The sequence below is a fragment of the Thermobia domestica genome, chromosome 16, assembly GCF_964235325.1.
Source record: "Thermobia domestica chromosome 16, izTheDome1.hap1.1, whole genome shotgun sequence".
NCBI classification, from domain to species: Eukaryota; Metazoa; Arthropoda; class Insecta; order Zygentoma; family Lepismatidae; genus Thermobia; species Thermobia domestica.
In genome coordinates this window covers 56266666-56283357 of record NC_137469.1, presented here as the reverse complement: position 1 = coordinate 56283357, position 16692 = coordinate 56266666, and the positions used below count along the sequence as shown (strand labels likewise).

General features: G+C 36.4%; 1 protein-coding gene across 1 annotated transcript in view; it reads right to left on the bottom strand.

The window, feature by feature from the left end:
- The window catches only part of LOC145672480 (ataxin-10), a 41739-nt gene that overhangs the window by 2090 nt on the left and 22957 nt on the right, over positions 1-16692 (bottom strand). Inside the window, exon 4 of the mRNA XM_081741642.1 lies at positions 13598-13947. Within this exon, the coding sequence (XP_081597768.1) occupies positions 13598-13947 (350 nt within the window). The remainder of the gene's footprint in view (positions 1-13597; positions 13948-16692) is intronic.

Here is a 16692-nt window from a genome sequence, read left to right as displayed (position 1 = left end):
CCAAAACTGGATGTAAATTTTAAATACTGTCGTCCATTCCTTCTTTAATCAACCTTATCTGTGTTCAGTTTTAAGACAAATAAAAATTTTTTTACACACAAGTCTTTCTATTTCATTCTTGACACCAAATAAAATTCTTGAGTCTACAGCATTATGTTATGTTGTTCCGTTTAAATGCTTCGAAAGACCTGAAACCGGACGTTCTCCTGTAGCGTCTCTGAGATATTCCTTGACCCATGCTTTTAAATTTCTTTTAGTCAAGCGTATATAACTTCCAGACAGCTGCGCTTTGTCTTGCGAACTCTCATTTTATTATTATTATTATTATTATTATTATTATTATTATTATTATTATTATTATTATTATTATTATTATTATTATTATTATTATTATTATTATTAGTTTATTGGGACGGTGTAATAGCTCTTACATTGGATAATTTCGGTAAGCTTGTGCTACCATCTTCTTCCTGCCCTATAGCTAGGAATGGATCAAGGTTTGGTTGGTTTTAGGCTCATGTAGGAGAAAAACTATGAACTCTAAGATAAAAAGGTACAAGTATTTCTAACTGGGTTCGCTTAGCACACGAAAGATCCAATGGTGGTTTTTTGCTTCTACCGCAGTAAGCCTTTGTGTTTGTTTAGTTAACATAATAAAACTCACTTTCTGCAACATTTCTGCTTTTGAACATTGAACAACCTCTATTATTTGCATAATCTCTACTGTTTCGGTGCTCCTTGATACCTTCTTCAACTGATTTTGGAAATTTATGTGCTACTCATAAGTTTCATCTTACAACAACTTCGTCCGCACGGAAAACAATGGTGAGGTCAATCAATTTATTAATGTGATAATGTAAATTCCTCGCACTAGAATCCTCTTTTTTTCAAAAATTTTATTACGGAAAACTTTGATGGAAACTTATGTGGTAGAAATTTTGCTCACCTTTAACGAGCACTTTGTGAAGGCGCTCTTACCATCTCAAATCTACGTTAAACGTTAACTATACGTTAAACTTCGATGATTATACCCTTCTTTACTTCTTGCCGTGAAATTGTTCAAAACATAAATGAAGGGTAAGGGGAAAAAACAAGGAATGTCACAAAACTGCATTTTCGAGATAACGGCGTTTTAATATTGAAAACCGCGTACAAAGAATAGGATTATGAAATCTTTTGCCACTTTTTACATGAACATTTCTACATCTACGCATGCATGGCATAGATAGTCAAATAGTGCCAAGAGTCACCAACAGATAGGACAAAGGACCCGAAAAAGCACATACATGGACATTCCTTGTTTTTTCCTTCGCACCCTTCAAATGTTTACGATATATAGTAATTTCCATAAATTACAGGGTTTACACTGAATGGTACTAATTTCCGTGAATTTCCATGACTAAGCAAATTTCCCTCGACCCACGACACGGTGAACATGGAGTTTCAAAACGAATTTCAGGGTTTTAAGGTTTTATAGTAATTATTACAATTAACTTACAATTATAAATAATACATCGAATGAAAGTTTTGTACGCGCGCATGCGCATACACTGTTTCCTCTGTCTACTGCATTTTGTGTTTTAATTTTGCAAAGACTGAATTTGTAGTTACGGTGAATGAAGAATTTTAAGGAGACACTTACAACTATGTATAATAGCCTCACTTTATAGGTAGCCACTTGCTCACAAAGGGAAGCCATCCTTGTGTGCGGTTTCTTTTCATACTGTCCTGTTTGGTTTTCCTCTCCCTTGAAAACTGACTGACGGGCAATAAACTGAACCCAAACTGTTGCCAAATTTTTGTCAATGATCTTTTTTCTTTCATTCTTTCTGTTAAAAGGAAAACAGTTTGAGATAGATACGCTCTCGACTTGAATACACACACTGGAGGGAAAGAGAGGGAGAGAGAAAAGGGGGCGAGGGAAAGGAAGGTACTACGTATGGCAACGTTTAGCTTTTTCTTCTTTCAAAGGGACCACAAACTTTATGACGACTTCTTTGTGCTAAATTCAAAGTCTCCCGACTGGCTATCGACTGGACGCGCTTTCTATACTTATCGTTTGCAGTTGCTACAAGGTCTAAAGCCTACAGACTACGGTTTACGTGTCAACTTTGCAAATGAAAAAACTGAAATGAAATCTTTAAGTTTTACGTCCCACGGTTATGCCGATGAGGCTAAAGGAGACGGTGATTATGAGAGATGAGTGAAATGGTGGAATGAATAAAGTGGGAGGAAACGGGAGAACCCCGAGAAAACACACGAGCACGGTGTTTGTCCACCACAAAGTCCACACGGCGCGAGCTGGGATCGAACCAGGGACCCCAAGCACCGAAGGTGAACACTCTACCACTGAGCCACCGCGCTCCCCTAACTTTGCAAATGAAATATTGCTGCATGACGATGAAGATTTTCTGGATGAATCGACATTTAATCTAAGTGGCGCTATGAACACTCATAATGTTCGCATCTGAGAGTCAACAAATCCCCACGAATGGTACAGTTGCAACGAGATTCCTCTAAATTTGAATGTGTTTTGTGTCATACCTAGGCGGAAAGTTTACGGGCCTTTCTAGCCTATCGACTCGATGTGTGTGTGATGAATGGTGCTCACATTGAATACTTGCAACAAAAACTGTTTGAATTGCTCTTTCATTATTTATAATTGTACATTAAATGTAATAAATACTACGAAGCCTTAAGACCCTGATATTAATTTCGAAACACTCTGAATTTTCTTTAATCGGTCTCCACTATTTCCAACGCTCTACAATTATTATTATTTTAAAAAAATACAGTATAAGCTTACTTTAAATAAAATAATTATTCCACGTCAAACTTCCTGTTTTTGTAATACAATACAATATTAATACCAAACACAGGCACGTAGCCAAGGGGAGGTCCAGGGGGTCAGGACCCCCGCCCCCCTTCGAGACCAGAAATGAAAAAATTAAGGAAGGATGAAACAAAAAGAAACAAGAAAAATATGAATCAGCGTTAAAAATTTTTAAAAAAGCAAGCATTTGGTTACTCTTTCCTATGAGGAGAACTGTATTACTTGCAATATATGTTGGCGAATGAGCGGGATATCCTGAAAAAGTCAGGGAATTTGAAATTTCTAGAAAAGTTACAGAATTTTCAGAATTTCTGCTACTAGTCAGGGAAATTTCAAGTTTTCGAAAGCATAGTGCCATTCTGTAACAGCGCAGACATTTTTTACCATAATTTTTCGTCATTGATTCTCTACAGTATCAAACATGTCATTTCAGAAACAGTTTTCTACTGCTCCTTTAACCTGTCATTTGGAGCAGACAGTAGTTGACGGAATAATGAAAACAAAAAAGTTATGTTGATATTGTAAAATAGTTTGCAAGACATTATTGAATATGTGCTTTTTATTATAGTTGAGGTCATAATGAAAGGAAAATTGTTATATTTGAATGAACAGAGGAAGGAACGTAAATATTGTAAAATCTTTTTCAATTTCTTTTTATTCCTTTACTCGAGATTTCTTCATAGTTTGTTATTAAAATACTTACTAATATATGCTAATTTTATTGTCCTAACAAACCAATATGTTGCCAGTAAAGTAGTTTCGATTGGTGGAGCTCCTGGGCTTTTAGTATTTCATGTTACCCCCTTCCCCCCTCCCACACACACATATTACGAAATTCTGGCTAAACGAACCAATATATGTTCCAGTAAAATAGTTTAGAATAATCGAGCCCCTGGTGTGATGACTACAGTACTTCATGTCACGGACCCCCCCCCCCCCTTTCCTCTTTACGAAATCCTGGCTACGTGCCTGAATTATACACAACGATATCTTTAATTCTCGCATTCTGAATACACTCATAAAGAAGTAAACATATGTCATAATTTGGCCTATCTCTTTGATCATCTAAACTAACGAATCTTGGCCTATCTGTTTAACAAAACCAACGAATCTTGGCCTCTCTCTTTGATTATCTAAACCAATGAACCTTGGCCTATTTCTGCGATTATCTAAACAACGAACCTAACTTCTTCTTCCTTCTGTGGAATTTGAAGTTTTTAAAATTTGTTTTTTCTTCCTTCTAAGTTTGAAATTCTAACACCTTCCGGCGCTACTCAAGCTTCTTTATTTCTAAACGTAATTTTATTTTTCCTTTAATCAAATTCCTGACTCTGTCTTAATTTTTTTGAGGCATTCTTCATATCTTCTGTAGGCAGCTAAAAATATTCTCAGACTCTTCTGTAAAATATAACAGACTTTCCTGGACTTACAGCATTTTTTGAAGCATTCTCCTTGACTCTATTTCCCTGACTTTCGAGGTCAGTGTAGACTTAAATTAACGCAAAATTACAAAATCTTCACAAAAATCTTCTGCATAAATTTTTCATAGTAATAAGACTTTGATTCTAGTGTGCAAGGAATTTATATAAAAGTTTCTTAACCTCATCATTGTTAACCGTGCACACCAAATAGTTCACGATAGAATTTTAAGAAACAAGATTAGTTGTACGTGAATTGCCCATCTCTATTCATAGCCCAGTCAATGAAGGTCAAAAAACATCAAAGTTCGGAAAAAATTTGGGTAAAGCTGATTTTCTCTCAAGTAATAGACCACTATGAGAGGAACATTTTCCCAAAAGTCCCCGCCCCTCCCCCTGGAGCTTCCCCCCCAAACCCCCTCAAAGTTAAAAAATAGGCGTTTTAGAAAAAAGGCCATAACTTCAAAACTAATGGACATATTGACATGCTTCTTTTTTTCTCGTAATCTGTGAAATGTGCTCTATAATTTCGTATTCCTTAAAGTTTTTCATAAATCTAATGGTTTCTTGGCAATTTTAACCTAAAGAGCAAAAAATGAAAAAATCGCCCACGCCATTTTGTTTTTCCTCTTATATTAAGTTAGTGAGTTGTGATATGAAAAATTGTTTCAAATAAATCTTAAAGAGCATAAAATTATCTTTCCAACGGTGTATATATTGTGGGGGGGTCATGTAGTGAGGTAAGTTTGAAGACGAGCGGGCTCAAATTTTCGCCTCAAATATCAGTCACTATGTTTCATTTCGAAAGAAAAAAAAATGAGAAGAAGAAAGCTTTTTTTTTTTCTTTCTTTCTTCAAATAATAAACCACTTCATTGTTAGAAAAGCATTTTCGTGATATCCCTTCTCTCCTCTGGATCTCCCGCCTTACTCCCATCCCATTCTAAAGTTAAAAATGAGCGTCATCCATCAAAAAAGCTTTGTAGTTGTGTCACATGATTTTGGTATTAATAAGAAAATATTTTTAAAAAATGTAGTTTTAATGTGGTTAAATGACTAAATGAGCATTACTTTATTAAAATTAATGTTTCTCTTGACTTTTGCAGTATGTTTAGACTATGTAGGCTGTATGTGTAGCGACATTATTGTTCACGTTGTTGGCAACACTGCCCCCTTCCACTCAATCTTTATCAGACTTCGTGAAGAACAAACGAGTCAGTTGAGTCATAACAACTGGTGAGCTAGGTTGTTGTGTTCAGCGTCTCTGTGAAATACTAATTGTTTGATAACAATGGCCAGTTCAAGTTTCTCATGTATTATTTGTGGGGATGAATTGGAAGGAGATACCGTAATAGTTGAAAAGGGGCTGAAAACGATTATTGAAAGTAGCTTAAAGCTCAACGATGGGCTTCATGAAAAGTTGGAAGGAAAACAAAATATTACAGTTCATAAAAGATGCAGGCAAAATTATACTCGACCTTCGAATATTAACGCTGCTATTAGAAAATCAGATAAATGCAAAAGTAATCCATCTTCAATGGCATCTTCGGTTTTGAGGAGTTCGGAAGTGAAATTTAACTTTAGAAAAGATTGTTTTCTTTGTGCAAAACCAGCAGAAATTGACACAAAGGCACCTTCAAACCGAAGGAAACCTATTCACATTGTAACGACAATTGAAAGAAGAGAAAACATGCTGAAAAAGTGTGAAGAAAGAAACGATACCTGGGAACAGAAAGTAAAGGCCAGGCTTCTCAGTGTTAGCGACCTTGTAGCTCCTGAAGCAAGGTATCACAAATACTGTTACAGAGATTTTTCTAGAACTACCAAACATGATCACGGGTCGTTTGGTAGGCCAAAATCAGAGTTGAACGAAGCATTTTCTAGATTGTGTGAACATATAGAGAATAGTGACGAATGCCAGTACACAATAAAGGAACTACAGAACCTTTTAACGGAATTTTCCGGTCTCCAGGAAACGTACAGATAAACACTTGAAGAACCTTCTTACGGAACATTTTAAGAATCGTTTATTCATGTCAAATATAAAAGGACAACAAAATGTTCTGTGTTTATCTGATAACGCTACCAAACTGATTGATCAGTGGTACCGAGATAGAGACACAGATCCTGCTACAGAGCGTATGAGAATAGTGTTAGTAGCTGCAGACATTATTAGAGAGGATATACAGAAAATGTACGATTTTCAGAAATATCCAAGTGTTGATAAGATCAGAAGTGGAGGGGAAAATCTTGTTCCAGAGACTCTTAAATGTTTTACTAATAGAGTAACAGAAAAGAAAGGAGCTCCAGATACGAAGAAAAATGAACGAAAATGTGCGGTAATAAATCACTCAATAATTTCTGCTGTGAGACCAAGATCGTTTTTATCTCCCATTCAAACAGGTTTGGGATTAACACTGCATAGGTTATATGGATCAAAACATCTTATTGATCTTCTGGCATCAATGGGTGTTTGCATCTCATACAATGAAGTATCTGTATACATGAAGTCTCTCATAAATGCTGGATCGCCTAAGGTAAATGATGAAGGACTCATCCAATACGTATTTGACAATGCAGATGTTAACGTACGAACACTAGACGGATTAAACACATTCCACGCGATGGGAGGGATAAAATGCATAACACCAAGTAAATGTGTTAAAACAGAAGTGGAGGTGAAGTGAACTCCGTTGGGAACATTTAATCCTGAAACTTTTCGTATTCTTTCGTATGCCAAAAAAGTCACCGTAGTGGGATCTCCAATATTTTTGTGGAAGATTTTAATGACTTGAAAGTTACCAGAGGAATTGAATGTCGAACGGTACACCCCATATTTCCAATGAATGTTTTGTGGATTGCAGGCGCAGATATGCAGCCTGGGTGGAATGGATTCATGACCTCCGTAATGAGTAGAAGAGAAGATTGTGAGGATACATATATATTAGGAATTCACTTTATAAACATGGATCCTAGCAATCCATCAACAATTTTCTCTGCTCTCAGTTATGCTGCAGAACAATGTCAGAAGCAACGCCGTGCCTGTATTGTTACGTTCGATCAACCATTGTTTTTAAAGGGGGCTGAAATTGTAGTGTCAGGAAATCCCAACAGTGAAGTGTCAAAAGTTATTCTGAGGCTAGGAGGATTCCATCCATTAATATCCTTTATGGGTGCTATTGGAAAGATAATGGAGGGGAGTGGTTTGGAAGACCTATGGGCTACAGTTTACGGTAAACTGACTGTGAACCAGGGGCGGATCCAGGGGGAGGGGCAATCGCCCCCCCCCCAGAAGAGGAAAATTTCTTATTTTATATATATAAATAAAAACCCCTTACTGTTTGTGCGATTGTTAAAGTAATGAAGAACAGTTTTCCTGAAATAAATGGCTCTCTTGCATATTTGGAAAATATTTCTAAAGATCTTCTTGAAAAGGGTTTTAATGAACAAGATGTTCTAGAAGAACCAGCTGTTAAAAAACTTTGAGCAAATTTAACGATTTCTTGCAGGAAATTAGAACTTTAAGCAGAACAGTCAAGCTGTGGGTTAATCTCCTTAGGTGCATTGACCTTATAATGCTGTTTATCTTTGCAGAAAGATCAGGAAACTGGGATTTACATCTGAATACAACAATTCAAATGCTCCCATATTTTCATGCTGCCGGACATATCCCCTATGCTAAATCCGCCCACTTGTATGCACAAGAGATGTGCAAACTTGAATCCAAACTCACAAATCAAGAAACTAGTTCTTTTTAAGGAGAAAGGATTCTTCACTATTAGGCGGAAAGGCAAGTACTGGTCAGGAACGTGGTCTGATATGTGCATAGAACAAGATTTGATACGACCCATGAAATATGTTGGAGGACTGACACATGGCCGTGGCATTACTGACAATACTCTTTCAAAATGGGTACTTGGAACACCATTCTTTCTCAAAGTCCATGAGGCTGTAGAATATTTTTTCGGAACAGCAATGCAGTTTAGCGAACAGCACGTTGAACTACGAGAATCCAGAAAGAAGAAAGACTTGTCAGACTTACAGAAATTTACAGCTTGGTTACAAGAACACAATCCTTGGTTACAAGAACACAAGTTGTTTGGTGAACTGGTCTCTTTGGCCACTGGGTTTGTTTGTGATGATTCAATAAACTCTGATCAAGCATACGATGTCGGTTTGTCTACCATAAAGAAAATTAAAGGTAAAAATTTTCAAGAACTCAAACTGCACAGAAAAGATATGGTGAAGACACAGGCAGCACAGAAGTCAGCCAGAGTAAGATCAAAAGAGGTCAATATCAATTCTCAACAGCTTTTTAATCGGATAGTGTGTGTCTGTGATAGCGCCAGCAAATTAAAGACGTATTTCGAATATGAATTGGCAGTACGCCCACCAGCTCTGTTTGATGAAGTTTTTCTTCGAAAAGGTACAAAATCATCCTTGATGAAAGTTTTTGAAGAAGGAATCATCGAAGAACTAGATGTAAAGGATGCAACATATATTGTAGACGGAGGGTTTCTTCTTCACCATCTGCCATGGCCAAAAAATTGTACCTTTGGAGCTGTCTTAGAGAACTATTGTACACATGTTCTTAATAAATATGGTCAAAAATCTATCGTTGTTTTTGATGGTTACCCTAGTGAGCCTACCACGAAAAATGAAGAACAAAACAGGAGAGCGGCGAAAAAATCTTCACAAGACTTTTTTTTTTTTTTTGGTCAAAACATAGTCTGTGCCACGGGAAAATACGAGTTCTTAGGTAATAGAAACAATAAGAAGAGATTATCGTTGGCTCTGGGGTCTGAACTCGTGAAACGGGGATTGACTGTAATTACAGCAGAGGAAGACGCAGATGTTGACATTGTAATGACGGTCATTCAACAGTTGAAAACTGCTTCAAAAGTTATTGTTGTAGGATCTGATACTGACCTGGTAGTCTTACTTACTGCTTTGTCTCCTGAGAAAGAAAGTATTTCTGTTTACTTCTTTAAAGAGAAAGGTGGTGTGACTCCGAACACACGGTACTTCAGGATCGAAACATTGAAAAGTTTGGAGATTGCCGACAACTACTTTTGTTCTGTTATGCGTTTACAGGATGTGACACGGTCGTGTTTTTATGGTATGGGCAAATTAAAAGTAATAGATATGCTCAAATCACCGGAATTTCAAAACTGGGCCAGCGTGTTTTTGGATATTTCAAAATCTAAAGGAGAAATATTGTCTACAGGTGAAAAATTAGTTTTGGCTTTGTATGGTTTGGGAAAATACTCAAATTTGAATGAAGCCCGATACCACAGATTTTTGTCTTTGACAAAGAAAAGTTCAATAAGATCTAACTTTGACCTGGCCAAACTACCTCCAACTTCTAAAACGTGTAATGAACATTCGCTCAGAGTATTTTTGCAAGTACAGAAATGGTTAGGAAATAAACTTCCTGACACAGAATGGGGTTGGAGGATAGAATTAATTAAAGAAAACGGACGCTCCAAAAAGACATTGAAACCTATTCCCACATCCAAGCCATTTGCACCAGACGAGCTTCTGTACATAATATCATGTTCGTGTAAGCAAGGATGTGGCCAATACTGTAAATGTAAAATAACTAAAATAGATTGCTCTGCAATGTGTGAGCACTGTAGTGGGCTGTCTTGCCTAAATTCACATTTCTATTCCGAGGAAGAACTTGTAGAATCGTCATCCGAAAATTAAATAGTATACTGTATAGCTACGGAAGATTAAGTTGAAAATACTGCAGTAAGCATAGGGGACATGTTCAAAATTAAGATGTAAACATAATAAAAAATGTTATAGATATAATTTCATATGCTAATTGACTGAGGAGATCCAAGGCAAAAAAATAGGGAAAGGAAGAGCAAACAAAATATTTCAAATTTTTATAGTTTATTTGTTTATCTAGAAATTATTAGATTTATAAAAAAAATAGAAAATAAAATAAAATAATTTTATCACTTTTTAAGAATAAAACAGAATGTGAAAATTATCAGTGTGTTGAATAGTTTTGGAGATAATACCTTTTGTCAGAAACGCTTATTTTTAAATTTGGAATGGTAATGGGGATAGAGTAAGGGTTAAAGCTTTACAGGGGAGGCAGGACTAAACAAAAATGCTTTTCTAACAATGCAGTTGTTTATTATTTGAAAAAAAAAAAAAAAAACTTTATTATTATTATTATTTTATTTCGAAATGAAACATAGTGACTGATATTTGAGGCGAAAATTTGAGCCCGCTCGACTTCAAACTTACCTCGCTCCATGGCTAATTTTAAGAGTAACCCCCACAATATATACACCGTTGGAAAGATAATTTTATGCTCTTTAAGATTTATTTGAAACAATTTTCCATATCACAACTCACTAAGGAAATATAAGAGGAAAAACAAAATGGCGCGGGCGATTTTTTTCATTTTTTACTCTTTAGGTTAAAATTGCCAAGAAACCATTAGATTTATGAAAAACTTTAAGGAATACGAAATTGTAGAGCACATTTTACAGATTACGAGAAAAAAAGAAGCATGTCAATATGTCCATTAGTTTTGAAGATATGGCCTTTTTTCTAAAACACCTATTTTTTAACTTTGAGGGGGTTTGGGGAGGAAGCTCCAGGGGGAGGGGCGGGGACTTTTGGGAAAATGTTCCCCTCATAGTGGTCTATCACTTGGGAGAAAATCAGCTCTACCCAAATTTTTTCCTTGCAAAAACCTTTATTGACTGGGCTATCAGCAAGGTGTATGGGAACACCGAAACAATACAGTTAATAGCACATCATAAATTATATTATGTAAATAAAAGAATGCGTTTACAAATTATTATAAATATGCGTCAATTTATATTCTAGAATAACTAAACTTTGCAAGTCCAATTTTAAACCTTATTCTATTTCAAGCACACTGGCAGTGAAATTGCCACAGGTTATTTACTTTATTTATACATATTTCTGAGCATTATCGACATCTGTGTCCTTAAACCTACCACGAATGAGAAATGACATCCCTCGGGAAGAACATTAACCGGGGAAGATGGGAGAAAGGAAGCGGTCTGGAACTTGTATGTTAGGTATTATCCTGGCGTGAGTTGTGATATTATCCATTTGCCTGGCGTCAATGAGGAGAACTTGAAGAAAGAAAGAAAAAAAAAAAAAAAAAACTTAGGATTGCTAGCCTGAAAAAGCTGGCATATCTTTTCAACCGAGTGTCATCACCATCACCGGAAATCGAACCCGGGACTGCTCGCACCAAGGGCGACAGATCAGGTAGTCTAGAACGTATGGAACACATTACAACTGGAGTTTTCAAACTTTTTGCAGTTGAGGCTTCCCTCAACCACCAAAATCTAAACGCGCCTCCCCTGTCAAAAATGAAATGTGTCAACAACATGAATACATGTGTCCCTAAAAGAAAGACTATGACTATGATAAACTGTTTCATTTCTTAATCACTAATGGAAATATCTCATTAACACAGGTGATCTACATTGTACAAACTGACTACACCTTTTAATGATATTAGCCGGTAATAATAATAATAATTATAAATTGTGGTAAGTCAGATATTTATGTTAAAAATCAAAAATACGAGCACAGAGGGAATTTAAATAATAAAAACCGGCACATTTAAATGTTGAGCAAAGTCAATAGGATGTATGAGCTTGTTTTGAATCACATAATTTGTTAAATCTCTGCACATATTTTGAAATGGCAAGACGCATCTCTTTCTAGAGATGTTTTAAAGAAAAGATTAAAATTCAAGAATCGTCCCAAAAATAATAACACAAATTAAGAAAAAGAAAAATTCAGGCGCCGCTTGAAATTTCAAAGACTGTTAAGAAGACATACCATTTTCTCCAAAGATAGTGACCATCTAATAAGCATTATACACGTTTAAGTCAAAGGGGAAAGGGTCATCCCTGATCCCATCTCGCATGTGGAACATGTGATACAAAGGCTTAGTCCACTATGTATTACTAAAAAAAGAAGGATGCAGACTTAAGTATGCAAGTTGCGTATAACTATATTCCTTTGTAGGATCTTCTTTTAAAAGTCCTCGCGCCTTCCCTTACAATCTTCGGCGCCACTCCAGGGAGGCGCGCCGCACAGTTTGAAACCCCTGCATTATAACATGACGTAAACTAAAAAGTATTTAGCTTTTTGTGCACCAGATGGCTGTGTTATCCCAAATCGCAGGGTATTCGAGTTGCAGCGGATAAGGTTTAACGTCATTCGACAGCTGACAAATGAAGCAAGTACATGTGCAGACAGTGTATGGGGCCATGAAAATGAATAAATTTTTCACAAAACTGCGCTATATTTTACAATTTCACTTTGATAAAAGCGAAAATGCTGCGCAGGCCAGTGCAGGCTGTTTTGGGGCAAGATATGTTCTCAAAAGTAAATGCCACAAGATGATTCAGTCGCTTTCGTTGTATAAATTTCGATGTCCAAAATGGTCCTCGCAAGGGGCGATCTATTACAGTAAAAGTGGATGATATTTTGTCAGAAGTCGGCAAAATCGGCATATAAACAGCCACGACATTTCCAATGACCTGAACATCCATTATCTAATACTGTTAAACCATTTGGAGAAAGCGGCTACAAAAAGAAGCTCGACGTTTGGATGCCACACGTTATCTAACTCAAAAACATTTATTCGATTGAATTTCTGCCTGCCAATCTCTAAAGAAACGTAACGAACTTGAGACAGTTCTGAATCGTTTGATCACGAGTGATGAAAACTGGTTCACCTACAACAACAATGTGCGAAAAAGATCGTGGTCGATGCAAGAAGCTCCACAATTTGTGGCAAAGACCACACTAACGCCTAGGAAGGTTATATTGTGTGTATGATAGTATTGGAAGGGCATTGCGCATCACAAGCTGGTGGACTGGGCTGAACGATGGACACAGCCCTGTACTGTCGACAATAAGCGCGAGTGTACAGCAATGCAAAAGAAACGGCCGGAACTAGTCCATAGAAGGAATGACGTATATCACCATAACAATACCAGACCGCACATATCTTTAACGACACGTCAGAAATTGAGAAAACTTACCTGAGAAGTTTTAATGCTCCACTATATAGTCCGGACCTGGCACCGTCATATAATTTGTTTTGGTCTCTGGAGAACTCTTTGAACGGTGTTAAGTCAGAGAGGACGTGAAAACCAGATGCTACTTTCTTATTATTACTATTTTATTATTATTATTATTATTAGAAAGCCCAGAAGTTCTATAATGTTGTCGGAAAAACGGCAGAAAGGAACAAAATGGTGTATATGTGGTTTCGTAATATTATTTTCAAATTACAACGATCTAGCTGAAGCATAATATACTTACACACAGAATCTACTAGCAGAGACGTGTCTTCTTGAAGATTTTTCATGAAATGTTTGGAACTTGAAGCTGACGCTAGAATTTCAAGCAGTCTCCCTACTTCCACTGGTTCCAGAGTTTCGACTGGCTTTTCACACGTTTGCAAAATTGCGTCTGATCTGTCCTTAAATTCTTTACAAAGAAACATGACGGTAGACACGGGAACTTTGTTGGTTTCTGAGTTAGAATCAGTGTTGGATGATATGATCACATACAGCTGATCTAAAATATATAATTGATTTTCGCCTTCCAGTTGATGATAAACACTCTGCAGATAGCCATCTTCAGACAACAATACCTCCAATGAATATGACCTACGAAAAGAAAGAACTCATTTCAGAATATATCCTATAAATACAGTAGATTCACGACTATTCGGTACAAGATAATCAATCAAAGCGCTTGCAAAGAGTGCAAAGTGCTTGCATTCGATTTATTTTCAATTTAAATTGCAGCGAACGTATCGTACAATTTTATAAAAAAACTCATGGCTGACTCTAGAAAAAAAAAAGAAATTTATATAACGTTACCCTCTTGTACAAAGTACTCACTACGTTAGAACCATTGTATCTAGCACGTAAATTTTTATATGTGTTGGATTTTCACAACAGGAGCACAGGATCAAGAGATAATTTCTTGCTTTCCATGCCCAGTCATAATTCGGAGTTCATACTCCAAATTCTTCACAGTAAGTACTACACGCCTTTGGATCAGCTTATCTCAAGTAATACATAGTGTTTCAACAGTTGCTAAATTTTAAAAAATCTGTGAATTCCCTTCTCTTAAGCAAGGATAAAGATATTAGTGGCCCATGAGGCATCTTCCTCTTACCAGATTATTATCTATGAATAAACACACACCTAATTAGTAGCCCTTGTTAATTTCTACAGCGTGTATATATATATATATAATTCATGTTTCTCTATATTATTATTATTATGAATTATATTCTTTCTTTTTTGTTTTGTTCTGTTTTTGTTTCTTCTCTTGTATTTTATTCCATTTTATGTTTGGTGGTTTTAACTATTCCCTTACTTAAGTGGCATAATAATTTTTATATGGTTAAAATCCTTCCCTTTCGTAATTATCTAAATTTTTTGTGTATTTATGCTTTTTTTAAAAAACAATGTATTAACGTAGTTAATGCTCGGAGAAGAAGGCTGCAGAGCCTTAACTTCGCTACGTAAAAGAAGTCATAAATAAATAAATATATATATATATATATATATATATATATATATATATATATACATATGGCGGAATGGCAAGCTTGAGTTCTACTAAAATAACTAAACATTAACGTAAAACGCAGGCCTAATTCTTAAATAAAGCTTATTTTACTGTTCATTGGTAAATGATCACACAAATGTGAAAAGAGTCAAAACTTAAAAGTTTTCAATAAATAAATAAAAAAAGCCTTCATAAATTATTGCTTTTTCTTGGCAGTTTTTTTTTTTTTTAATTATTATTATTATTAAGGTGTTTCAAGTCGCCACGTCTTGTTTAAAAGATTATGTCTCATTTATTGCGAAATTTTTCTTTCCCGCCTGCTTTTTTTTTCTTCTTAAAACTAGGTCAGATAGTTGCGAATCGGTCAGTTGAGAGTCTTCTCTACGCTCTAGTTATATTACCGAGAGGATAGTAGAAGTAGTAGAATCATTTCAGAATTTGTTTGGGAGAGGACGAACAGTTTGAAGTGAATTTTGGAACATAGCAGCTACCTCGATCATCTTCTTCTTTTTTTTTTAACATGTTAGTTTGCTCAAAGGGTATGTCCAAAGGGAGTAAAGGGAATTCAAAATATATGGCAAATATATTACAGTATATCACGACCCTCTCAAGTTAGAAAGATGGAACTCGGTATATAAGCCCCTCAATAAAAATAAGAGGTTTCATGGTTAATAACATTTTCCAGCAGTTTTGAAAATTTCCATTTTAAGGGAAGGGGGGCATTTTCTGTAATGTCTCTCTTCACTTCGAAAGAAACGGTGTCTCTTGCTTGTACTGTATCACAGGAAAACGGTTGAACAGTTTGAAATGTGGATATAATTGTTCTCAGGGAATCTGCCAGGTGAATTCTACTTCGTTCAACGTTTCGAGAACCGACAACACTGTTCTCGTCTTCATGATATAAAGTATTAGAGAGCAAAAAGAAAGTCTTTATTATATAGATGCTGGCAGGAAGAGGCAGAATTAGATTGGTCAATGGCGACGTCCAATCAGCGTCAGTCTGTTTCCTCAATTCTGATTGGTTGGTTGACTAGCCCTGAATGGTTCTTTTGTATACGTTTCCTTCCAATATCAATCACAATTGAGGAAATTGACTGACGCTGATTGGACGTTGCCATTGACCAAACAAATTCCGCTCCCTTCCTGCCAGCACATATATCAGGGTGCAAAATTTCAAAGTTAGACGCACTCGCCAATCCAAAACTGATGGTCGCCAGTATCTTTCACGTACAAATTATGAGAGGTCCCTCTCTCCCGGCCATTGGTTGACAAAGAAAGACTTCACATTTCGTATTTTCTCTCACTCAGTGACAATTATTTCGTGCGAAACAGAAACTGCAAAGCACAGTGAGTTTAGGCATAAACCATTTCTACTGAACACTGGTCGCCAGCTCTAAATTTCTAGTTGCCAATGGCGACCTGACGACTGAAAATTTTGCGTCCTGATATACAGAGGGTAGACAAAAAAAAAAAAAAAAAAATCTAAAAACACTTCACACAAGACACGTAAGTTTGGCCCTCCATTGTACAACACGTGTTGCGGTTGCCGATCGTTTTTTGTTTCCAATGTGTCATGTGGACCTTCCTCTTCCGTCAGCAGTAACCAGTTCATCTGTGATTGTCGTGGTGTGAAACTGGTGCGATAAAATGGGCGACCTGACCGACTTCTAAAGAGGCATGATCGTTGGTGCCCGTCTGGTTGAAGCTTCAGTGGCAACAGTGGCGAAGGGCACTGTGTCCAATGTCACGAGGGCATACACAATTCATGGGCAAACGACGTCTACAAAGCACAACAGTGGTCGAAAGGCAATCCTGTCAGATAGGGACCG